Source organism: Eubalaena glacialis, chromosome 10, assembly GCF_028564815.1.
Source record: "Eubalaena glacialis isolate mEubGla1 chromosome 10, mEubGla1.1.hap2.+ XY, whole genome shotgun sequence".
Taxonomy (NCBI): domain Eukaryota; kingdom Metazoa; phylum Chordata; class Mammalia; order Artiodactyla; family Balaenidae; genus Eubalaena; species Eubalaena glacialis.
Window position 1 is genome coordinate 37962871 of NC_083725.1, and position 25971 is coordinate 37988841.

Genomic DNA, 25971 nt, shown 5'->3' on the forward strand with positions numbered 1-25971 from the left:
AACATTTGGTAAATTTAATTTATTTAATAGTAACATGACTATTCAAATTTTATATTTCATCTTGAGTGAGTTGTGGTAATGTGTTTTTTGAGGAATTAGTCTATTTCATCTGAACTATCAAATTGTTATGTATAGAGTTGTTTATAGTATTCCTTTATCCTTTTGATGTTTTCAAGGTCTGTAGTAATTCTCTTGTTTCACTCCTGATATTAATAATTTGTGTTCTCTCTTTTATTCTTTCTTTGTCAGTCTTGCTAGAGGTTTGTCTACTTTATTGAACTTTTCAAAGAATAAGCTCTGTTTCATTCATTTTCTCTGCATTTTTAAAATTTTAATTTCATAGATAATTTGCTATGTATCATTTTCTCTCTCTTGCCTACATTGAGTTTATTTTGCTCTTCTCTTTCTAGTTTTCTTGAGGCGGGAGCTTAGGTGATTGATTTGAGACCTTTATACTTTCATAATGTAATCATTTCCTGAGATAAAGTTTTCTCTCAGCATTGTTTTAGCTACATCCCACACGTTTAAATATGTTGTGCTTTCGTTTTCATTAAATTCAATGTATTTTTTAAAAAATTTCCCTTGAGACTTTCTCTTTGCCTCATGAATTGTTAACAAATGTGTTACTTCATTTCCAGGTGCGTGGAGATTTTAATTTTTATTTATTTTTATTTTTTTAAATTTTCCTTTGGTTGGAGTATAATTGCTTTACAATGTTGTGTTAGTTTCTGCTGTACAATAAAGTGAATCAGCTGTGTGTATAAATATATCCCCTTCCTCTTGGACCCCCTCCCCCTTCCCCAGTCCCACCTGTCTAGGTCATCACAGAGCACTAGGCTGAGCTCCCTGTGCTATGCAGCAGGTTCCCACCAGCTATCTATTTTACACATCGTAGTGTTTTTATGTCACACCTAATCTCCCAGTTCATCCCACACTCCCCTTCTCCCCCATTCACATTTCCATTCTCTATGTCTGCATCTCTATTCCTGCCCTGCAAATAGGTTCGTGTGTACCATTTTTCTAGATTCCACATATATGTGTTAATATACGATATTTGTTTTACTCTGACTTACTTCAGTCTGTATGACAGACTCTGGGTCCATCCACATCTCTACAAATGGCCCAATTTCGTTCCCTTTTATGGCTGAGTAATATTCCATTATATGTATATGTACCACATCTTCTTTATCCATTCATCTGTTGATTAACATTTAGGTTGTTTCCATGTCCTGGCTATTGTAAATAGAGCTGCAGTGACCATTGGGGTACATGTAACTTTTTGAATTATGGTTTTCTCAGGGTATATGCCCAGTAGTGGGATTGCTGGGTCATATGGTAGTTCTATTTTTAGTTTTCTGAGGAACCTCCATACTGTTCTCCACAGTGGCTGTATCAATTTTCATTCCCACCAGCAGTGCAAAAGGGTTCCCTTTTCTCCATATCCTCTCCAGCATTTATTGTTTGTAGATTTTTTGATGATGGCCATTCTGACTGGTCTGAGGTGATACTTCACTGTAGTTTTGTTCTGCATTTCTCTAATAATTAGTGATGCGGAGCAGCTTTTCAGGTGTTTGTTGGCCATCTGTATGTCTTCTTTGGGGAAATGTCTATTTAGGTCTTCCTCTCATTTATTGAGTGGGTTGTTTGTTTTTGTTATTGTTTTGTTATTCTGTTATTGAGCTGCATGAGCTGTTCGTATATTTTGGAGATTGATCCTTTGTCCGTTGCTTTCTTTGCAAATATTTTCTGATGCATGAGCTGTTCGTATATTTTGGAGATTGATCCTTTGTCCGTTGCTTTCTTTGCAAATATTTTCTGACATTGTGAGGGTTGTCTTTTCATTTTGTTGATGGTTTCCTTTATTGTGCGAAATCTTTTAAGTTTCATTGGGTCCCATTTGTTTATTTTTGTTATTATTTTCATTACTCCAGGAGGTGGGTCAGAAAAGATCTTGCTGTGATTTAGGTCAAAGAGTGTTTTTCCTATGTTTTCCTCTAAGAGTTTTATAGTGTCTGGTCTTACCTTTAAGTCTTTAATACATTTTGAGTTTATTTTTGTGTATGGTGTTAGGGAGTGTTCTAATTTCATTCTTTTACATGTAGCTGTACAGTTTCCCCAGCACCACTTATTGAACAGATTGTCTTTCTCCATTGTATATTCTTGCCTCCTTTGTCATAGATTAGTTGACCATAGGTGCGTGGGTTCACCTCTGGGATTTCTCTCCTGTACCTTTGATGTATATTCCTGTTTTTGTGCCAGTGCCATACTGTCTTGATTACTGTAGCTTTTAGTATAGTCTGAAGTCAGGCAGCCTGATTTCTGCAGCTCCACTTTTCTTTCTTGAGATTGCTTTGGCTATTTGGAGTCTTTTGTGTTTCTATACAAATCGTAAAATTTTTTGCTCTAATTCTGTGAAAAATGCCATTGGTGATTGATAGGGATTGCATTGAATCTGTAGATTGCTTTGGGTAGTATAGTCATTTTCACAATATTGATTCTTCCAATCCAAGAACATGGTATATTTCTCCATCTGTTTTTGTCATCTTTGATTGCTTTCATCAGTGTTTTATAGCTTTTTGAGTGCAGGTCTTTTGTCTCTTTAGGTAGGTTTATGCCTAGGTATTTTATTCTTTTTGTTGCAATGGTAAATGGGATTGTTTCTTTAATTTCTCTTTCTGATCTTTTGTTGTTAGTATATAGGAATGCAAGAGGTTTCTGTACATTAATTTTGTATCCTGCAACCTTACCAAATTCATTGATGAGTTCTAGTAGTTTTCTGGTGGCATGTTTAGGATTTCCTATGTATAGTATCATGTCATCTGCAAACAGTGACAGTTTTACTTCTTTCCCAATTTTGATTTCTTTTATTTCTTTTTCTTCTCCGATTGCCATGGCTAGGACTTGCAAAACTATGTTGAATAATAGTGGCGAGAGTGGACAAACTTGTTTTGCTCCTGATCTTAGAGGAAATGCTTTGAGTTTTTCACCATTGAGAATGATGTTTGCTGTGGGTTTGTCGTATATGGCCTTTATTATGTTGAGGTAGGTTTCCTCTATGCCCACTTTCTGGAGAGTTTTTATCATAAATGGGTGTTGAATTTTTTCAAAAGCTTTTTCTGCATCTATTGAGATGATCATATGGTTTTTATTCTTCAATTTGTTAATATGGTGTATCACATTGATTGATTTGTGTATATTGAAGAATCCTTGCATCCCTGGGATAAATCCCACTTGATCATGGTGTGTGATCCTTTTAATGTGTTGTTGGATTCAGTTTGCTAGTATTTTGTTAAGGATTTTTGCATCTATATTCATCAGTGATATTGGTCTGTAATTTTTTTTGTAGTATCTTTGTCTGGTTTTGGTATAAGGGTGATGGTGGCCTTGTAGAATGAGTTTGGGAGTGTTCCTTCCTCTGCAATTTTTTGGAAGAGTTTGAGAAGGATGGGTCTTAGCTCTTCTCTAAATGTTTGATAGAATTCACCTATGAACTGTCTGGTCCTGGACTTTTGTTTGTTGGAAGATTTTTAATCACAGTTTCAATTTCATTACTTGTGATTGGTCTGTTCATATTTTCTATTTCTTCCTGGTTCAGTCTTGGAAGGTTATACCTTTCTAAGAATTTGTCTGTTTCTTCCAGGTTGTCCATTTTATTGGCATAGAGTTGCTTGTAGTAGTCTCTTAGGATGCTTTGTATTTCTGCGGTGTCTGTTGTAACTTCTCCTTTTTCATTTCTAATTTTATTGATTTGAGTCCTCTCCCTATTTTTCTTGATGAGTCTGGCTAATGGTTTATCAATTTTGTTTATTTTCTCAAAGAACCAGCTTTTAGTTTTATTGATCTTTGCTATTGTTTTCTTTGTTTCTATTTCATTTATTTCTGCTCTGATCTTTATGATTTCCTTCCTTCTGCTAACTTTTGGTTTTGTTTGTTCTTCTTTCTCTAGTTCCTTTAGGTGTAAGGTTAGTTTGTTTATTTGAGATTTTTCTTGTTTCTTGAGGAAGGCTTGTATAGCTCTAAAGTTCCCACTTAGAACTGCTTTTGCTGCATCCCATAGGTTTTGGATCGTCGTGTTTTCATTGTCATTTGTCTCTAGGTATTTTTTTATTTCCTCTTTGGTTTCTTCAGTGATCTCTTGGTTATTTAGTAACGTATTGTTTAGCCTCCATGTGTTTGTGTTTTTTACGTTTTTTTCCCTGTAATTCATTTCTAATCTCATAGCGTTGTGGTCAGAAAAGATGCTTGATATGATTTCAATTTTCTTAAATTTACTGAGGCTTGATTTGTGACCCAAGATGTGATCTATCCTGGAGAATGTTCCGTGCGCACTTGAGAAGAACGTGTAATCTGCTGTTTTTGGATGGAATGTCCTATAAATATCAATTAAATCTATCTGGTCTATTGTGTCATTTAAAGCTTCTGTTTCCTTATTTATTTTCTTTTTGGATGATCTGTCCATTGGTGTAAGTGAGGTGTTAAAGTCCCCCACTATTATTCTGTTACCTTCGATTTCCTCCTTTATAGCTGTTAGCAGTTGCCTTATGTATTGATGTGCTCCTATGTTGGGTGCATATATATTTATAATTGTTATACCTTCTTCTTGGATTGATCCCTTGATCATTATGTAGTGTCCTTCCTTGTCTCTTGTAACATTCTTTATTTTAAAGTCTATTTTATCTGATATGAGTATTGCTACTCCAGGTTTCCTTTGATTTCCATTTGCATGGAATATCTTTTTCCATCCCCTCACTTTCAGTCTGTATGTGTCCCTAGGTCTGAAGTGGGTCTCTTGTAGACAGCACATATATGGGTCTTGTTTTTGTATCCATTCAGCAAGCCTTTGTCTTTTGGTTGGAGCATTTAATCCATTCACGTTTAAGGTAATTATTGATATGTATGATCCTATGACCATTTTCTAAATTGTTTTGGGTTTGTTTTTGTAGGTCCTTTTCTTCTCTCGTGTTTCCCACTTACAGAAGTTCCTTTAGCATTTGTTGTAGAGCTGGTTTGGTGGTGCTGAATTCTCTTAGCTTTGCTTCTCTTTAAAGATTTTGATTTCTCCATCGAATCTGAATGAGATCCTTGCTGGGTAGAGTAGTCTTGGTTGTAGGTTCTTTCCTTTCATCACTTTAAGTATATCATGCCACTCCCTTCTGGCTTGTAGAGTTTCTGCTGAGAAATCAGCTGTTAACCTTATGGGAGTTCCCTTGTATGTTATTTGTCGTTTTTCCCTTGCTGCTTTCAGTAATTTTTCTTTGTCTTTAATTTTTGCGCATTTGATTACTATGTGTCTTGGCGTGCTTCTCCTTGGGTTTATCCTGTATGGGAGTCTCTGCACTTCCTGGACTTGGGTGGCTATTTCCTTTCCCATGTTAGGGAAGTTTTCGACTATAATCTCTTCAAATATTTTCTCTGGTCCTTTCTCTCTCTCTTCTCCTTCTGGGACCCCTATAATGTGAATGTTGTTGTGTTTAGTGTTGTCCCAGAGGTCTCTTATGTGCTGTTGAATTCTGTTTGCTAGTATTTATTTGTTCAGGATTTTTGCTTCTATGTTTATCAGTGATATTGGCCTGTAATTTTTTTGTGTGTGTGATATCTTTAGGTTTGGTGTTAGGGTGATGGTGGCCTTGTAGAACGAGTTTGAGAGTGTTCTTCACTCTGCAATCTTTTGGAAGAGTTTGAGAAAGATTGATGTTAGCTGTTCTCTAAATATTTGGTAGAATTCGCCTGTGAAGCCATCTGGTCCTGGACTTCTGTTTGTTGGAAGATTTTTAATCACAGTTTCAATTTCATTACTTGTGATTGGTCTGGTCATATTTTCTGTTTCTTCCTGGTTCAGTCTTGGAAAGTTGTACTTTTCCAAGAATTTGTCCATTTCTTCCAGGTTGTCCATTTTATTGGCATATAGTTGCTTATAGTAGTCTCGTATCATCCTTTGTATTTCTGTGGTGTCAGTTGTAACTTCTCCTTTTTCAATTTTATTGATTTGAGTCCTCCCTCTTTTTTTCTTGATGAGTCTGGTTAAAGGTTTATCCATTTTGTTTATCTTCTCAAAGCACCAGCTTTTAGTTTTATTGATCTTTGCTGTTGTTTTTTTCGTTTCTATTTCTTTTATTTCTGCTCTCATCTTTATGATTTCTTTCTACTAACTTTGGGTTTTCTTTGTTCTTCTTTCTCTAGTTGCTTTACGTGTAAAGTTAGATTGTTTATTTGAGATTTTTCTTGTTTCTTGAGGTGAGATTGAATTGCTATAAATTTCCCTCTTAGAACTCCTTTTGCTGCATCCCATAGCTTTTGGGTCATCGTGCTTTCATTATCATTTGTTTCTAGGTATTTTTTTATTTCTTCTTTGATTTCTTCAGTGATCTCTTGGTTATTTAGCAGTGCAGTGTTTAGCCTCCATGAGTTTGTGTTTTTTACAGTTGTTTTCCTATAATTGATTTCTAATCTCATAGTATTGTTGTCAGAAAAGATGCTTGATACGATTTCAATTTTCTTAAATTTTCCAAGGCTTGATTTGTGACCCAACATGTGATCTACCCTGGAAAATGTTCTCAATGTGTGCACTTAAGAAGAAAGTGTATTCTGTTGCTTTCACCTGGAATGTCCTATAAGTATCAATTAAGTCTGTCTGGTCTATTGTGTCATTTAAAGCTTGTGTTTCCTTATTTTCTGTCTGGATGATCTGTCCGTTGGTGTAAGTGGAGTGTTGAGGTCTCCCACTGTTATTGCATTACTGTCGATTTCCCCTTTTATGGCTGTTAGTATTTGCCTTATGTATTGAGGTGCTCCTATGTTGGGTGCATAAACATTTATAATTGTTCCATCTTCTTCTTGGATTGATCCCTTGATCATGACATAGTGTTCTTTCTTTTCTCTTGGAACATTCTTTATTTTTAAGCCTATTTTGTCTATATGAGTATTGCTCCTTTAGCTTTCTTTTGATTTCCATTTGCATGGAATACTTTTGTATCCATTCAGACAGTCTGTGTCTTTTGGTTGGAGCATTTGATCCATTTTCATTCAAGGTAATTATAGATATATATGTTCCTATTACCTTTTTCTTTATTGTTTTGGGTTTGTTTTTGTAGGTCCTTTTCTTCTTCTTCTCTTGTGTTTCCTGCCTAGAGAAGTTCTTTTAGCGTTTGTTGTAAAGCTGATTTGGTGGTGCTGAATTCTCTTAGCTTTTGCTTACCTGTAAAGCTTTTGATTTCTCCATGAAATCCGAATGAGATCCTTGATGGTTAGAGTAATCTTTGTTGTAGGTTTTTCTCTTTTATTACTTTAAATATATCCTGCCCCTCCCTTCTGGCCTGCAGAGTTTCTGCTGAAGAATCAGCTGATAACTTTATGGGGCTTCCCTTGTGTGTTATTTGTTGCTTTTCCCTTGCTGCTTTTAATATTTTTTTGTGTGTTTAATTTTTGTTAGTTTGATTAATATGTGTCTTGGTGGTTTCTCCTAGGGTTTATCTTGTATGGACTCTCTGCAGTTTCTGCAGTTTGGTGGCTATTTCCTTTCCCATGTTAGGGAAGTTTTCAACTATGATCTCTTCACATATTTTCTCAGACTCTTTCTCTTTCTCTTTTTCTTCTGGAACCACTATAATTCGAATGTTGTGTGTTTAATGTTGTCTCAGAGTTCTCTGACACTGTCCTCCATTCTTTTCATTCTTTTTTCTTTATTCTGCTCCTCAGCAGTTATTTCCACCATTCTATCTTCCAGCTCATTATTTATTCTTCTTTCTCAGTTATTCTGCTATTGATTCCTTCTAGTGTATTTTTTGCTTCAGTTATTGTGTTGTTCATCACAGTTTTTTGTTCTTTAGTTCTTCTAGGTCATTTTTAAACATTTCTTGTATTTTCTCAATCCATGCCTTCATTCTATTTCTGAGATTTTGTATCATCTTTATTAGTATCATTACTCTGAATTCCTTTTCAGGTAGGTTGCCTATTTTCTCTTCATTTATTTGGTGTTGTAGGTTTTTACTTTGGTCCTTCATCTGTAACATATTTTTTTGTCTACTCATTTTTTTTAATGGGTGGGGCTTTGTTCCTCTCTTACTGGTTGTTTGGCCTGAGGTGTCCAGCACTGGAGTTTGCAGGCAGTTGGGTAGAGTGGGGTCTTGGTGCCAAGATGAGGATCTCTGAGAGACCTCACTCTGATTAATATTTCCTGATGTCTGAGGTTCTCTGTTAGTCCAGTGGTTTGGGCTTGTTACCCCCACCTCAGCAGCTCAGGCCTGACCCCCAGCCTGGGAACCAAGATTCTGCAAGCTGTGTGGCGTGGCAAAAAAAAGAAAAAAAAAAAGGAGTATGATATTGAGGAATAAAAAATAAAGTGAAAGTAGAAAAATAAAAAATATATTTGAAAAACTAGAAATATAAGTGAAACAACAGCAGCAAGGTAAAACAGAACCAAAACAGCAAAAAAAAAAAAAAAAAAAAAAAAAGAGGCAGGAACAAACCAAAAGGAGCAGAACAATCACAAAGAGTAAAAGATGAAATAAAATTAGAAAAATAAAAGACTTACTAGAAAAAATAAAGATATAAATGATACCACCACAAGGTAAAACAGAACCACAACATTTTAAAAAAAAAAAAGAAAGAAAAAAATGAAGAAAAGAAAAAGGGGCTGGAAAATGCCTTGGCTTGGGCCATAGACCTTAGGTGATGGTGGGGTTTAGGGCGGGGGTGGGCCCTAGGCTCAGGACCTGCACAGCCGGAAAGGACAACATGGCTGGAGGGGGCCTCAGAACGTGGATTAGAGTGCAGGGGCAGGGTTTGGGCTCAGCGCAGCCAGTGGTGGCCTTGGAGTGCAGAGGATCAGGCCCGAGACCTCAGCAGGCTCCGTATGGCCCAGGTGGGCGGGGGAAACACTGGCTTTGTTCCTTTCTGATCCTCCAATCTCCCAAGGGTCTCTCTGCATCCCCGTTGCTCCCCTCACTGTGGGTGGGCCACTCTAGGTGTGGGAACCCCTCCCCTCCCCCAGCCGCCCCTCAGGGGCATCCATCCCATCCCGCCTCCATTTCTCCTCCCCCACGCCACGTCCTACCTGGTTTCTTGGGGGTTCTTCCCATCCCCTTCGGTGTCCATGGCCCCTCACAAGTGCCTGGTAGGTGCCCTAGTTGTAAGGAGATGTGAACTCTGTGTCCTCCTATTTTGCCATCTTGACTCCGCCCTCTCAGATTTTAGTGTTAACCTTTCTCTTAATTGATTTCTAGTCTCATTTCATTGCGGCCACGTAACATAATCTGTGTGCCTTCAATTCTTTTAAATCATTTAAGGGTAGGTCAAGATATGGTCACCTTTGCTATATGTTTCATAGGCACTTGAAAATCATGTGTATTCTGTTGATTAGATTCTGTTGGTTGCTGGTGTTATTGAGTTCTTGTGTATCATTGCTGATTTATTGTGTTCTTGTTCTATTAATTTTAGAGAGAAGGACATTCAGGTCTCTAGCATTATAGCTATAATAAATGCATTTGTCTGTTTTTCTTTTCAGGTCTATCAGTTTTTGCTTCCCATTACTGCAGCTCTTTTGTTTGATATGTACACATTTAGGTTTGCTATGTCTTCTTGCTGGATTGACATTATGTGATATATCTCTTTGTCCCTGATACTTTTCTTTGTTGATGTCTACTTTACCTGATATTAATATAGCGACACCTGTTTTCTTTTAATTCATGCTTATATAGTATATCTTTCTCCATCTTTTGACTTCCAACCTACTTATATCATTCTGTTTGAAGTGAGTTACTTTTAAGAAGTATAAAGTTGGGGTTATTTTTATTTTTTAAATCTACTCTGCTGATCTCTGTCTTTTAATTGGTATGTGTGTGTGTGTGTGTGTGTGTGTGTGTGTGTGTGTGTGTGTACCATTTACATTTAGTACAGTTATTGAATACGTTAGTACTTAAGTTTGGGTTTTGGTTGTTTTCTGTTTATTCTGTTTTTAATTTCTCTTTTTTCTTTTTTCTGCCTCCTTTGGGTTACTTGAAACTTTTTTAGGATTCCATTTTCCGTTTTCATTCTGCTATAATGATTCTGGGTGTATCTCTTTGTATAGACGCTTTAGAGGTTGTTCTAGGAATTACATCATTTACATATATACATGTATACATTCAGCCCTCCATATCTGTAGGTTCCACATCTGCACATTCAGAGGACTGAGCGTACTATGCCAGCCATTTAATATAAGGGAGTTAAGCATCTGAGGAGTTTGGTATTGGATGGGGAGGAGTGTCCTGGAACCAATCCCCTGTGGTTACCAAGGGACAACTGTATATAATATATATATGTGCATGTATATAATATATACTTTGTAATCGCTCACTGAGGTTTTTCTATGATGGCTGCCTTAAAATTCTTGGCACATAATTCTGACATCAGTGTCATCTCACTGTTAATGTCTGTTGATTGTTTTTTCTTATTTAATTTGATATATTCCTGGTTCTTGGTTCTATTGAGTACTATGTAAGACTCTAGATCTTATTTAAATCTTGTATTTTAGTGGGTCTTTTTTGACACTGCTCTTTTCGGTTTAGGTTACCACCTCATTGCTGCCAGGTTGAGGTGGAAGTCCAGACTTTCCACTATACCTCTGTTGATACCTAGGAGAGGAAGGGCTACTTTCTACTGCTGGACAGAATTAGAAGTTTAGGCTCCCCTCTCTGCATCCTCTGATACCAATCTCAGCCTCAGATTATCCTCTGATAACAAGAGGCACCTTGTTATTGCTCCTCACGTGGTCTCCAGTGACATCATTGGGGATGGCCTTGTTGCTGCTAATCGGTAGTGGAAGTCCTGATTCTTTACTCGGCCTCTGACTCTACTGCAGCCAGGAGGGGGTGGAATGCCATGTTACTGCCAGGTGGGGGTAGAAGTTCAGGCTCCCCACATGCCACATGATTGCCACTGATTGGGGGGGGTTGTTGGTGGCCACTTGTTACCACGCAGAAATGACTAATGTCCTGACTCCCCACTCAGCCTTCACCGACACCATTCCTTTGGGGGAGTGGGAGGAGGAGAGCTGAGGCACCTCATTACAGTCTGGCAAGGGTGGAATTCTTGGCTCTCCATTCCACTTTTGCTGACCTTGGTGGGATAGAGCCCCAGTTTTTTTGTGGTGTTTGTTAAAACTTTTCTGTCTTGCTAGGTTGCTCTTTTTCCTGGTCCTTTGCCTAAAGAGATCATGTTTTTCTTGGATTTCTTTATGTGTGTGCCCATTGGTGTTCAGTGTTGTCAGCTTCTTCACTATCTATGATATATTAGACAAAAATAAAACCCAAGGAACTCATCACTGTCTTGTTCCTTGGGTCCGAAGTTCACTAGCCAGCCTGCCTGTTTCTCTCCACTTCTTACAGGCTCTGTATGTTTGTGATATATATTTTTATATATGTCCAGGGTTTTTAGTTGTGCTTAGCAGGAGAAACAGGGAAAAGTATGTCTACTATACTAAAGCAGAGGTCTCATTTTTTGTAGGAGTAATATTTATAAGAATTAAATTAAATGCTGTGTGAGACCCATGGCCAGGTACCTGACACATGGTACTGGCTCTATAAATGTTAGCTCTTATTTTTGTCATATATGTCTTTCTTATTCAGAATGATCTTAAATTGTCATGGTAAGTTTTGACCAGTACATTTATGGTTGGATCTTTTGAGCACTAAAATTACTTTCTGAGCTTTCATTTGATATTAAAATCCAGGGTCAGAATAGTATTGAAAAGAGCATGGACTTTGAGTGAAACAAGCATGTTTCTGTTAGTTTTGTGTCTTACACCTTATTGTTTAATCTCAGCCTCAATTTCCCATTTTGAAAAAGTCATTATTAATACTAATCTTAAAGGATTATGAGCATTGAATGAAATAGCTGTATAAATTACTTATTATAAATTCTAATATTTTCAAGTTTGTTATATCACAAATAAACTATGAAAATTGAGTCTCTAACCATTCATTTGCTTATCAGTGTTTACCTGTTAACAGAAATGAAAGTTTTGCCATATAGTACTGTTCTCTGATTTATTGCTTTAAAGGTCCAAAATGATTTGCTTTGATAGGGATGTAAGTGCTTAATTTAGATTGTTGTAATCATTATCAAAAATTTCCCTCCATATCTCCCCTTTTTTGTCAGTGTATCAACATGCTCAAATTTCTCCCATCTAAAGCAAAACAGTATTTCTTAGAATTACCCCTCTAGTCCCAACCTCACTGAACTTAACGAACAAATTTTGTATAAATTTTTCTTTTATTCCCTCTTAAAACCACTGTAATCTGGCCTCTCCCCACCCCACCCTCAAATCATCAATGACTTCAGTCCTTACCTTACCTAATCTCTCTCAGCTTTTGATAATATGGGAACTACTTCATTCTTGAAATTCTCCTCCTTTGGCTTCCACCATCTTTTCTAATTTTCTTCTATTTCTTTCCCTGTTCTTTGTGAGTTTTTTCTCAGCTGTAGAACTTTTTCACCTGTGTCTACTACAGATTGTATTTTCCATTGTATTTTCAGTTTTTGTAGACTATCACCTGGTATGTAGCAGATGCTGCATAAATAATTCTTCAACTTAAATTGTCTATCCCTTAAGATTAGTTATCCTTGGTGTTCCATCCTTGACCCTCTTCTCTACTAATTCTACTTATTTTCCTTGATTGATTTTTATTAATTTCAATGGCTTTAGTTGTCTTGTGGATCAGTTCCCTCTTTCCCTTTCATATATTTTCCAGTGCCCTTTCTCTTTGATAGTGCTTATAATCGTTGATTAAGTAAAGTCTCCATGTAGAAATTCACTCAAGCCAAATTGACAAAATAGGACATCTCAGCTTCTCTGCTTGACCATTCTACATAGAGTAAACATGGAGGGCTTTAACTTTTAACCACTTTACAAAAGTGAATACCTGTGTGTAATGCTGATGTATTAGCTGATACTTGAAAATTTCAAATAAAGCCATTTTACTTACATTACTAGTTATAGAAATAAAAATTACAATATACATATATCATTGGGTTCACTTCTTATCTGTGAACTATGAGCCTCAGTAACTGACTTAATCCAAGTTCCAAATTATTTATATATGTATTATAACTTGGTATAAATAATTAGGTATAAATTATATATACACATACAGTGATATTTAAATGTATTGCAAACCATGTTGCTTTTATTCAACATTGTACAGGAGGTCTTAGCTACTACTGTAGTACAAAAAAAGAAATAAAATTGGTAAAAAATAGGAAAGAAAAGCAATCTTAATATTTACAAATGATGTAATTTTTTGTGCAGAAAACACTAGAGAATCAACAGATAAATATTTAGATTAATAATGTGCTTATTAAGTTGCTGGGATTAAAATTAATATGCATCAATTAAGATAATCCTATCTGTTGTAATAACTACATCTCAGTGGCTTAACAAAATTAAATTTGTTTTTCATTAAGAAAAAGTGTTTGGATTTTTTAAAATTGATATTCTCATTACCAATGCCAGTGAACATGCATATCTGTCCCATTAGATAGTAAGCTCCGTGAGAATAGGAGCCACATCTTTGTTACTCACTGCTATATTCTTAGCAGAATGATCTTTCTAAAATGTAAATCCAGTGGTATTATGCCACTCCTTAAAAGTTTTCTAAATATTACTCATTACCTATAGAACGAAACCCAAGCCCCCTCGCATGGTATGTAAGACTTTGCATTAGCCATTCCCTATTTACTACTTAAGCTTTTTTTACCCTATCCCCTGTCCTCAACTTTGTATTTCTCCAAAGGGGCCATAATAACTCTTATCCATGCCTTTGCATTTATAACTTAATTTTTTCTCTTGGAAATGTCTTTCTCACCTTTGGTAACCATTTTCCTTTTTTTTCTTTTTTTTTTTTTTTTAACAGCTCAAGTACTGTACTCATCAGGATGGCTTCCCCAATCCTCTTCCCCTCTCTGTTTTGTCCTTTCCACCCCTGAAAGAAAGTCTGAATGTTGTCCTTCCTCTATGCTTCCATAACACTGCTCATATCTCTATTATGACCCTTATACAGTTTACTTATTTCTTTCCACGCTAGCCTATAAACCTGTAAGAGCAGGGATTCTGTGCCTCATTTATCTTTATATTCCCAAATGTATGCACAGGTTTGAAACCCAGAAGATTTTAAATAAAAGTTTATAGAATAAGAAAGATCAGTGTTGAGGCTGTTGGGCAATTCAAGTGAGAATGATGAGAGCTTAAACTAAAAGAATGGCAGTAGGGATGGAGAGAAGTGGTTATGAAATGGATGTATATGGTTGGTGAAAGACGGCTTCCAAGTGTCTAGCTTGGGAAGTGTAGCGGCCGTTCATCTAGATGAGAAATAGAAAAATAATAGCGTTATGGGGGGGAAAACCAACATGATACTACTTAAATTTTGGTAGTTTCCAGTGGTAATTATGACCACATTAAAGAATTGGAAAGTAGAGATACCCTTAAATGCCCAATAAAAATGTATTTTAAAATTAAGTTGTAGAAAAAAATTTTATGTATACACACACATACATAATCAATCACATACAGAATGAAAGTATTATGAAACAAGTATTCAGTATCTACCCAAGTCGTTTCCTTCATCTCTCCCTGATTAGATGGCTTGGAAGTCAGGGTAGTAATTTCTGCTGTAGATTGTCCCATGTGGATCAAATATCCTTGCCAACACCTATAATCCTAAACTTTGAGGGAACTTTTAAAAACCCAGAAGAATCTAAGCTTATAGGAGATAAATTTATTTTTCCATCTTCAGCATCCAACTTCCTCTAATAAAGAAGGATTTAAATACATATCTTTAAATGGATGAGAATTCAGAGCAGTTCCAATGAGTGTGTAGGTGATAAGGAATGAGTGAGTCTTTCAACCAATGCTGTGATTCTTTGAGGCAGGCCATGGAGAAACCCTATATTGCTGTTACAGATTATTGATGCTCTAGCCCATTGCTAGACTTGAGAAATAGACCAGGAGTAACACCCTGGCCTCATTGTGTTGTTGAGAAGATGCTTTGATCCTTTGCACAGCACTAACTCATGTCTATCTAGTGTAGATCACGCTGGTTACCTGCTCTGTTATACTACCCTTTGTGTAGTATAAATACGCCCTGGCTAGTCCCTTTAAGTATTCCTTTCTGTCATCATGGAGTCAGAAAGAGGAGGCTGGCTCAAGTCTCCACCAGTTGTCTCTCTTCTTTTCATTGATCCTGATACTCCATATAAAACTACTTTGCAATGATAGCTCTTATGTTCAGCTTTTCTCTTAAGCCCTAGGAATTATTAGAGAACTGTTTCTGCTGTCCCTCCCCCTACCACCTTTTAAATGTAAACATTTGGATTAATGTCATTTAAATGATTTCTTTGGCTTTTATGTTAACTTTCTAATAGAAAATTAGTACTAACTTTCATTTATTTAGCACATAGTAAATGCTAAATTATTTATTATTTTTAATCTTCTCAACAACACAACTAGATAGGTAAAGTTTATCCTTATTTTACAAATGAAGAAATGAGAATCAAAGATCAGAAGTTACTTGCCTCAAATATATCTCAAGTATATTGCTGAGCCAGCATTGGAACTCAAGTCTATCCTCTTCTAAAGCCCTACTCCTTCTTCTGTTTCATATTACATCATACCCCTGAGAAGATATATGATTTTATAGTTATTAGAAAAGGAGGAAAAACATGTAATTTTATAAACACAGTTTTACAGGTGACTTAAGAAGTATGCCTTGTGGGGTGAGGAATTACTGGGGTATTCTTTTTCATCCTAGATCAGATGTTATCAACATTCTTTTTTGTTGTTGTTGTTGTTGTTTTGTTTGGCCGTGCCACACATCTTGCAGGATCTTAGTTCCCCTAACAGGAATCAAACCCAGGCCCCAGCAGTGAAAGGGCAGAGTCCTAACCACTGGAGCACCAGGGAATTCCCTCAACATTCTTAAGTAAAGATTTGCACGTTGTGATGATTATCTTTGTACCCCACTCTAACTTGGAATATTCTTTTTCATCCTAGATCAGATGTTATTAACATTCTTAAGTAAGATTTGCACTGTTGTGATGACTAGGCCACAGGGTGCCCAGACATTTGGTCAAACATTGTTCTGGGTGTGTCTGTGAGGCTGTTTCTGGATGAGATTAACATTTGAGTAGATAGACTGAGTAAATTATTGCCCACTCTGATGTGGGTGGGTCTTATCCAATCAATTGAAGACCTGGAGAGAACAAAAAAGCTGAGTAAGACGAAACTTCACCTACCTGACTGATGGAGCTGGAACATTATCATTTCCTGCCTTTGGACTTGAACTGAAAAATCATCTCTTCCTAGGTCTCCAGCCTGCCAAATTTCAGACTAGAACTTATACCATCAGCTGTCCTGGTTCTCAGGCCTTTGGATTCAGACTGAAACTACATCGTTGGTTGTTCTGAGTCTCCGACTTGCCAGCCACAAATCTTGGGACCTCCATAATTTTGTGAGCCAATTATTTATATGTATATACATATATAATATATTTATATATGCACACATATACATACATACACACACACCACACACACATCACACATATACCAGTAGTTATATATATAACAAATAGGCTTATAGCCAAATATATAGCCTATTGGTTCATTGGTTCTGTTTCTCTAAAGAACTCTGACTAATACAACTGTTCTCTGCCTTAATTTTCTTCAGAACTGCTCCCAAGCCTCTCATTACCTTTTTTCCCTCCACGACACCCACTCTCATTCTTAATATGTCTATTTACTTACAGTTACTCAGAACACTGCTCACAAAATTACTGCAGGTAACTTATTTTTCCAATACAACTGTGAATTACATCCTATTAATGGCCCCTGCGCGTGCATGCACACACACTCTTATACAGGCACATTATTCTTCATATAGTACATCAGCTAGTCTGTAACTTTCTGTGATAATGAAAATATTCTATGTTGGTGGTGTACAATATAATAGCCATTAGCCACATGTATTAGGGTTCTCCAGAGAAACAGAGCCAATTGGAAGGAGGGATAGATAGATAGATAGATAGATAGATAGATAGATAGATAGATAGATAGATAGATAGATAGATAGATAGGGAGATTGATTTACTGTGTGGAGTTGGCTTATGTTATTATGGAAGCTAAGCAGTCCTAAGATCCGCAGTCGGAAAACTGGTCCAGGAAAGCCAATAATAAAGTTGCAATCCAAGTTTTAGTCCAAAGGCAGGAGAAGTCTGATATTCCATCTCAAAGACAGTGGCAGAGAGAAAGAATTCTATCTTACTGGGCCTTTTGTTCTATTCAGGCCTTCAGTGGATTCAATGAGTCCCACTCACATTAAGGAAAACAATCTGCTTTCCTCAGTCTACTGATTCAAATGTTAAGCTCATCCAAAAACACCCTCACAGACACACCCAGAAATAATGTTTAGCCAAGTGTCTGGGTAACCTGTGGCCCAGCAAGTTGACACATAAAAGTAACCATCATATTACATATGGCTACTGACTGCTTAAAATATGGCTAGACCAACCAAGGAACTAAATTTTTAATTTTTTTTTAATTTTAAGTAATTTAAATATAAATAGGTATACATGGCTCACAGTTACTGTTTTAGACAACACAGTAGTAGATTGTCTCAGTCCTAGAATGAAGCTTTGACTGATGCTGTAGGACCATTCAGACTACTTCTCCAGTGTCTGGCTTCCACCTGGGCTTGAAACACCTCCTCTGGGAGAACACAGCCACCATGTAAGAAATCCAAGTACCTTGAGACTGCCATGCTATGAGGAAGTATAAAGCTAGTCACATGGAGACAGTATATCAAGAGAGGGAGAGAAAGCCCTATCTGTTCTAGCCATCCATCCCATTTGAAGGAAATGTGAATGAAGAAGCTGTATTGGACCTCTAACCCAATCAGGCCTTCAGGTGACTTCAGCCAGAGCTGCCACCTGACTCTAACCATATGAAAACCCGCAAGCAAGAAGTTCCATCTAAACCTGCAGAACCATGAGAGATAATAAACTGTTGTCTTAAGCCACTCAGTTTTGGGGTGATTTGCAAGGCAATAAATAACCAGAACAGAAGTATGCTAAGGAATCAAGGTTTCCTATTTTTCTGACTCCCCTAGATCCCAATCTTCTTTTCTTTCTGTTCCCTACTTTCTTGTTTTTTGTGGTGTAAACTTTTATGCTTAGAACTAAATTAGCAGTTTGGGCAAGTCACAGTTATCTGGCCTTCAAGCATCTTGGATTTCTGACCTCATATTTAAAAGGCTTTTCTGCTTTCAAATAGGCCAACTTGGACCAATGTTTGCCTTTTACTTCCTTACTAAAGGCCATAGCCAGTTAATACAATCTAATACCCTGATCTTTTTCAGTCAATTGTCTTTTAAAAGTCTAATCCCAGAAGACATATACCTATGCTTCAATATCAACATTTAAACATCTGCTTCGCTGCCAGAAGAAAATGGATGGGAGGGAGAGGGATGTGTTGGGTAAATATTCAAATGATAACTGCTATATAAGCAATACCTCTTACATATAACAAGACTAGTCATGTACTCAGATCCTATATAAGTTATTTATACAACTTATAAATTGTGCTATTTAACACAGTTATATAGCCTTGAACTTTATCCCTTAATAATGTACTTTTTATTCCAGTGAGCTCAATATTTATAAAAATTTAAAAGGAATTTATTGCTAAATGTCAGGAAAACAAGTGTTTAGGACACGATTTACTATTATGATTGTTCTTAGTGAGCATTTTTTTGTGATTGACACTAAGAGGGCAAATTTTGGATCTGAAAATTTCATTAGGACTCTGTTACATCAGTGATTTGTTTTTTTCATTCCAGTTCGAAGAACAGGTGGAAGTGGCTATGGATAATTCATATGATTTCAATCAACAAGGCTCATGTAATGGAATTCCATCTGAGAAGAAAAACAACTTCCTCGTGTCAGAAGATCATGGACAGAAAATCTTAAGTATACTACAGAATTTTCGAGAACAAAATGTCTTTTATGATTTCAAAATAATCATGAAAGATGAAATAATCCCATGTCATCGTTGTGTGTTAGCAGCATGCAGTGACTTTTTCAGGTACTTTACCTTGTCTATTTATCCCTCAGATTTTATGATGCCACTAATTAAGTTATTTTTTACGGCTGTACTCAATTTTCCCCCCACAGAACATGGAACAGTAATCTTTAATACTTAAAAAAAGATAATTAGAACCTAGATTAACTAATGATATTTTAATATGAAAATATAAGAGTACCTTTTTTAAAGCTCAGGTTCTCCCAGGCTAGGATTGGGAAGTTCTATGGAATATTAGTCCCTTGAATTGTTCTGGAAAAAAATTGTTTTGATCTGGGATCAGTTTTGTTTGGGGGATCCCTGCACTGTATAATTTAGGAAAAGAGGAAAGGACAGATTGAGCAAAAATGGAAGCCAAGTTCAAAGAAAATGAGGAGACTGAGAAGAAAATACATTTCAGTCATGCATTATATCCCATGGATTGTCCAGGAGAGAGAGACTCTAATGCAGAGAATTTCTCTTCTCTTTAGCCAAGATAATCCTACAGTAGGGAAAAGTACTTCCAGAACCATTTCTGGAGAGCACCCAGCTTGTTCTGATTCTAATTCTGAATATAATTTGGTTCCCCATGTAGATCGTCCTACGAGGAATGTCCTAGTCATGACACTGTAAGAATCCACTGTGATGACAGTGGGTTTCTGATTCTTAACAGTGGTTAAGGGTCATGACCTTAGTACTGTGGTAACTGTGTCAAGGTAATACCTGTGAGGCCTATTCATCAGACAGACAAACCTCTCTTGCTGTCATCCTGACCTTCAGCCCTCCTAGTCATACTGCAATAAACTCAAATCCTAATTGCAGTATTTTGCATTATGTTCAGTTTTAGAAACAATTTTTATTCTAAGTAAGCAGGGTTTAAATCTCTAACAAAACACCTGTTTCTGTAGGGTTTCCTGCTTTGAATTTGGGAGCAGTGGCTCAGTGCTGCATCACAGTTTACTGGGGACAAGGGGGGCTACAACTTTTACTAGCCTTTTGCCTAACTAGACTATATGTCTTCATGTATTCTTTTCATTTCTTCTCTCATGTATCCTAAGTTATTCTTCTTCAGACTCTACTGGGGCCCTAACTGTTCTTATGCTCTCCCACTCTCAGGTTCCGCTAGTTTTTTCCCACCTTTCTTCTAATCCACTTTTTCTTCCAGGTAACTTTCTTGCTCCCTTATCTTTCATATCACCTCTTCATCAGAGGAAGCTGTACAGTATAATGGTTAAGTACTTGGCCTCTTAATGCACATGCCCTAAATCTAAATCCCAGCTCCACCACTTAACTAGGCTTGTGACCTTAGGTAAGTTACACAACCTCTTCAGGCTTCAGTTTCCTTATTTGTAAAAAATTAAGATAATAAAAATAGGACCTAACTCATAGAGTCATTATGAGTGTTGAATGAAATAATGTATATTAATGATTAGGTCAGTGCCCACTACATTCAGTTAATGTTAGCTGCAATTATTATTATTTCCAAACCTAGCCAAAAAATGGAAATAATTTGGTATGAACACACAGTCTTATTTCCCCATAAAGTTTTCATGTTAACAAAATAAGAAGTTCATGTAAGCATTTGAACTGGCAGTCCTCTACTCTTTATGTTGAAGTTATTTATTAATTAAATGTATTTGCACATAATATTTGTCCATAGTAGTTTTGTTCAGCCTACTCCTAGCTTTTTAGGGATCTACTTTCAATTTTTGAAAATTATTGTTAAAACAACATGTTTTTCAAAATTCGCATCTGTTTTGAAGTAAAACAAATGACAGTTTTATAATGACCTAGATCCTTTATTATATATAGTATTTTACTAAATGAGTATATAGTTCACATAAAAATATGTACAAATGTAGATAGACAGTCTATGTTATTTACACTCTTGTATGATAAGGCCACTAATTCATAATTTTGTGTTATGATCAAACTCACTGGAGTATTGGGATATAAACTCACAGGAATATTGGGGTATATAAAATTAAAATAGAAAATTACATAGTGCATGGTAAATGCCCTTTATAATATTTTTGGAAAATGAAAACTATGATTGAATGTAAAGTCACTGGAGACAAGATTCAAAAGGAATCACACATATTGTGTAACCACTTTATGATAACATGGTAAATTTGAGATAGAAGTTAACTGGATACTTTAAAGGTGAGTAGGATGAAGTATAGAAATATATTACATGTGTCTTCTCAAAGAAAATGTGGAAGCTGGTGGTAAATTAGAAATACATACGATTTTAGAAAACTTTTTTTCTTAAAATGATATTAATAATAGTTTGCATCAATTAACTTAGTTATTCCTCTCACAACTCAGTGAAATAGGTACTACTAGTATCCCCATTTTCAGATGAAGAATTTGAAGCACAATCAAGTTGTTAACCTCCCCAAGGTCACACAGTTAATAAGTGGTATAGGCTAGATACCCACCCAGGCAGCCCTGTTCTAGAGGCCATGCTCTTATTATTACCCTAAACTGACTATAGATATCTTAATAATCTAATTATCACCACAGGTTAATGTTTCTAAGTTGATATACATTATTGAAATATCCTGCATAGTGTGTAACATGTATAAATTTTTGTAACTGTATTTATTCGTTATTGTGTTAAGAAGTATTGAATACCCCTAGTAGAAAGGGGCGTTAGCATCCTTTTCCTAAGGGGTATTCTGTATTTGGAAGGCTCCTCATATTTTTCAGTTGGACACTTGTGCTGTAGTAGCTTTAGTTACTCTCTATAGTAGACTTTAATAATGAAGTTTGGTTTTCCCCCAGAGTACTTGGGCACCTGAGCACTGCTCGCAAAGGTGTCCTGGACAATACTGGAACAAATACAAACCAGTATTAAACCAGGACCAAAATCAGATGATCTTTAGTCTTAATGAATGTTCAACTGGCAGTCTTTAGTTCTTTGTTGTAGCTCTTTCCTCTTTAATCTTTATCTTTATTTGCAGTTCTACTGAAAACCATCATAATGGGTTTGTTTAAAGTGTAAAAATGAATAACTCTGGATATGAAGTTAATATAAGGATTGACAGCAATATTGTTCTTACCAAAGCCAAATGTAAAATATATCTTAGTCTCCTGCCTAAATATTTCCAAATAATTTATATTTTTGCTTAAGCTGAGCCAAAAAATTTCCTATTTCCTTAGAGTCTATCAGCTTTACCAGATGGGCATAAATTAGAACTTATTATGAAGAACTTTCAAGCTGGTCTAATTATTCATATCTGGAGACCCATCTCCATCTCTCAGTGGCTATTTCTACAAAAAACTTATTTTTAGCCTTTTTAGTTTGGTGTGGTACACTGTTGTTTAGTTTTATAAAATCATATTCCCTTTTTCCTAAAGTGCTGTATGAAATGTGTTTTTAGACATGTATTCAAGTTTATCTTATTTGGTGGATTTCCCCACACAGACAGAGTCATTGGAGACATCTGATATCTCACTGTATTCCATCTTTTACGTATTTCACTGCTGCCAAATTGAAAATTATTTTGAAAAAGACTTTTAAATCCTAAACCCAGAAGCTTTTATATATTTTAAGTAATTTTAGTTGTCACCTGCAGAGTTGATACTAAACCCATAAGTAAATAAATTCAGCCATTAGAGAGATTTTACCCTAATTTTATGAATAATATATAAGAACATCAAATCAGATGCAAAATTTGAATCTTTTTGTAGCCTTTGGATCCATTGCTGTGGGTCAGCTATAATGTATATATTTTGCAATATGGGAGTTATGTAATATGTATATTTTACAGATAAATAATATGGTCTCTATTATAGATATTAAATTAATTTATTAGGATGCTTTAAAAATATATTTTGTAAATGTATTTTACATCAACCTAAGAGTAAAGGAAACCTCTTTAAGGTAATATTGAAAATTATCGTGGAATAAAATATTCCTGTTTATTTGTTCTCCTGTGTTCTTCATTTTTGCAGGGCTATGTTTGAAGTAAACATGAAAGAAAGAGATGGTGGAAGTGTTACCATTACTAATTTGTCCTCCAAAGCAGTAAAAGCATTTCTTGATTATGCCTATACTGGAAAAACAAAGATAACAGATGATAATGTGGAAATGTTCTTCCAGTTGTCATCATTTCTTCAAGTTTCCTTCCTATCCAAAGCTTGCAGTGACTTTTTAATAAAAAGTATTAATCTTGTCAATTGTTTACAGTTATTATCTATATCAGATAGCTATGGCTCTGCCCGTTTGTTTGATCATGCTTTATACTTTGTACAGCATCACTTTTCTTTATTATTTAAATCCAGTGATTTCTTAGAGATGAATTTTGGAGTACTGCAAAAATGTCTGGAATCAGATGAATTAAATGTTCCTGAAGAAGAAACTGTACTGAAAGTTGTCCTTAGTTGGACTAAACATAACTTAGAATCAAGGCAAAAGCATCTGCCTTATTTGATTAAAAAAGTAAGATTATATCAGTTATCTGAGGAGACACTTCAAGGTTGTCTACTCAATGAAGAGTGTTTACTCAAAAGCACAAACTGTTTTGACATAATCATAGATGCAATTAAGTGTGTGCAAGGTTCTGGTGGACTTTTCCCTGATGCTCGACCATCCACAACTGAAAAATACATATTTGTTCACAAAACTGAGGAAAATGGAGAAGATCAATATACATTTTGCTATAATATTAAAAGTGATTCATGGAAGATACTGCCACAATCACACCTGATTGATTTGCCAGGATCTAGTCTGTCTAGTTATGGGGAGAAAATATTCTTGACAGGCGGTTGCAAAGGGCCATGTTGTAGAACAGTTCGGCTTCATATTGCAGAGTCATATCATGATGCCACTGATCAAACCTGGTGCTACTGTCCGGTCAAAAATGATTTTTTCCTGGTATCAACTATGAAAACACCAAGAACCATGCATACATCAGTTATGGCTCTCAACAGATTATTTGTCATAGGTGGAAAGACTAGAGGATCCCAGGACATTAGAAGTCTCTTAGATGTTGAATCTTACAACCCTCTTTCCAAAGAATGGATATCTGTTAGCCCATTACCCAGGGGCATATACTATCCTGAAGCAAGTGCATGCCAAAATGTAATTTATGTTCTTGGATCTGAGGTAGAGATTACAGATGCTTTTAACCCATCACTTGATTGCTTTTTTAAATACAATGCTACAACTGATCAGTGGTCTGAACTAGTAGCAGAGTTTGGGCAGTTTTTTCATGCAACACTAATTAAAGCTGTCCCAGTAAACTGCACACTGTATATATGTGACCTTTCCACTTATAAGGTTTATAGTTTTTGTCCAGATACTTGTGTTTGGAAGGGTGAAGGGTCTTTTGAATGTGCAGGCTTCAACGCAGGTGCAGTTGGAATTGAAGATAAAATTTATATATTAGGTGGTGATTATGCACCAGATGAAATCACAGATGAAGTGCAGGTCTACCACAGCAGCAGGTCTGAGTGGGAAGAAGTTTCACCAATGCCAAGAGCCTTAACTGAATTTTACTGCCAGGTGATTCAGTTTAATAAATACAGGGACCCATGGTTTTCTAGTCATTTCTAAAAGTAGTGTGTGATTAGACATTCTAAAACTATTGCAGTTCTAGAAACCTGCAGTAAATTTATTAACCTTAATTATTGGTAAGACGGTCTTTACAGCTTAATAACGTAAAATGCACCTTCTATGAGATAATTACTATGAATGTATACCATACATGAATTAGCAGTTCCCAGAAACTTAAAATGCAAAATAAATTTTACCAAAAATTATATTGTATTTAATTTAATCTTGGAGAGCCTAGAATATTACTATTTTCATATGTAAATAAAACTCAGGCTTTGATGTTTTGATTTTTAAAGTACTTTATCCATGAAACACTAGTTAAAAACAAATCAAACTTCACAGAATTATACAGTTAAGACGGGAGAAATCTCTCTAGGTAAAAATGATTTATTTACACTCTGTAGTATATGAAGTGAAAAATAAATTAGAGGTGAGAATCCTATCTTGTTACTACAGGTATAAGAGTTGTCGAATTCCTATTTTTTCTGATCACTGGTTAGCTGCTTTTAAGCCCTTTCTTTTCTTTCACCATTTTTTAGTCAGAACATTTTCTGAAATGCAGTGTATTTCCCCAGCCTTCTAAACTGTACACTAAACATGGTTTAACTCTTTTCATGATTCGACTCTTCGTTAAGAGCATAATGTACTGTGCTGTAATGCCATAATGCCATTGGCAGTTACTGAAATGTCTTAAAATTTGCTGATTCTATTAGTTTTCAGTGTTAGTTGGTTTCAGTTTTTAGCAGTATTATACCTTATTTTCTGGCTCAAGCTCAGTAAATTAACATATTTGATTTAATTAATCAGTTCTAAGTTATACCTGACCTGAGTTTATCTTGACATGTAACCCATTTAGTGAAGTTCTTGGTTTCTGGGATCGTAGTCCTAAAATACTTTTTCTGTATCATTGCCAGTTTCCAATGTAAGTGAGGATGTAGAAAATCTGACCTCTAGATAAGTGGACCACTCTTGTTGGCATTTCTTAAACTTTTACATGTCCAAATTTGAGTTACAATAAGAAATTTCAGCGTTTAAATTAGTACCATATCAGTTTTCTGTGATGATATATACCAGCTGTAAAGTGCTGTGTATGTTTACTACTTCAGTAAATTATTCACAGTGAATTATTTTCTAAATTTAAAAATATGACTAGGCTTTTGGTATTGATAGTAGTATTTGAAACTTGCATCTTGTTAGATGTTTAATCATCTTTAACCCAAACAATGAAAGAGTGTTAATCATCCCTGTTTTCAGCTAAGATGATTCTGCCTTGTAAGAGGATATGTTTCTTTATCAGTTTTACAGATATAGGTATTTTAGGT

General features: G+C 35.8%; 1 protein-coding gene across 2 annotated transcripts in view; it reads left to right on the top strand.

The window, feature by feature from the left end:
- The window catches only part of KBTBD3 (kelch repeat and BTB domain containing 3), a 49463-nt gene extending 24814 nt beyond the window's left edge, over nt 1-24649 (top strand). The window contains exons 2-4 of one of the 2 annotated variants that reach the window (XM_061202604.1): nt 16337-16481; nt 18866-19110; nt 23047-24649. In XM_061202604.1, coding sequence (XP_061058587.1) covers nt 18890-19110; nt 23047-24649 — 1824 coding nt within the window. In that variant the 5' untranslated portion in view covers nt 16337-16481; nt 18866-18889. The remainder of the gene's footprint in view (nt 1-16336; nt 16482-18865; nt 19111-23046) is intronic. The other variant, XM_061202603.1, reaches the window with a different exon arrangement.
- The last annotated feature ends 1322 nt before the right edge of the window (nt 24650-25971 follow it).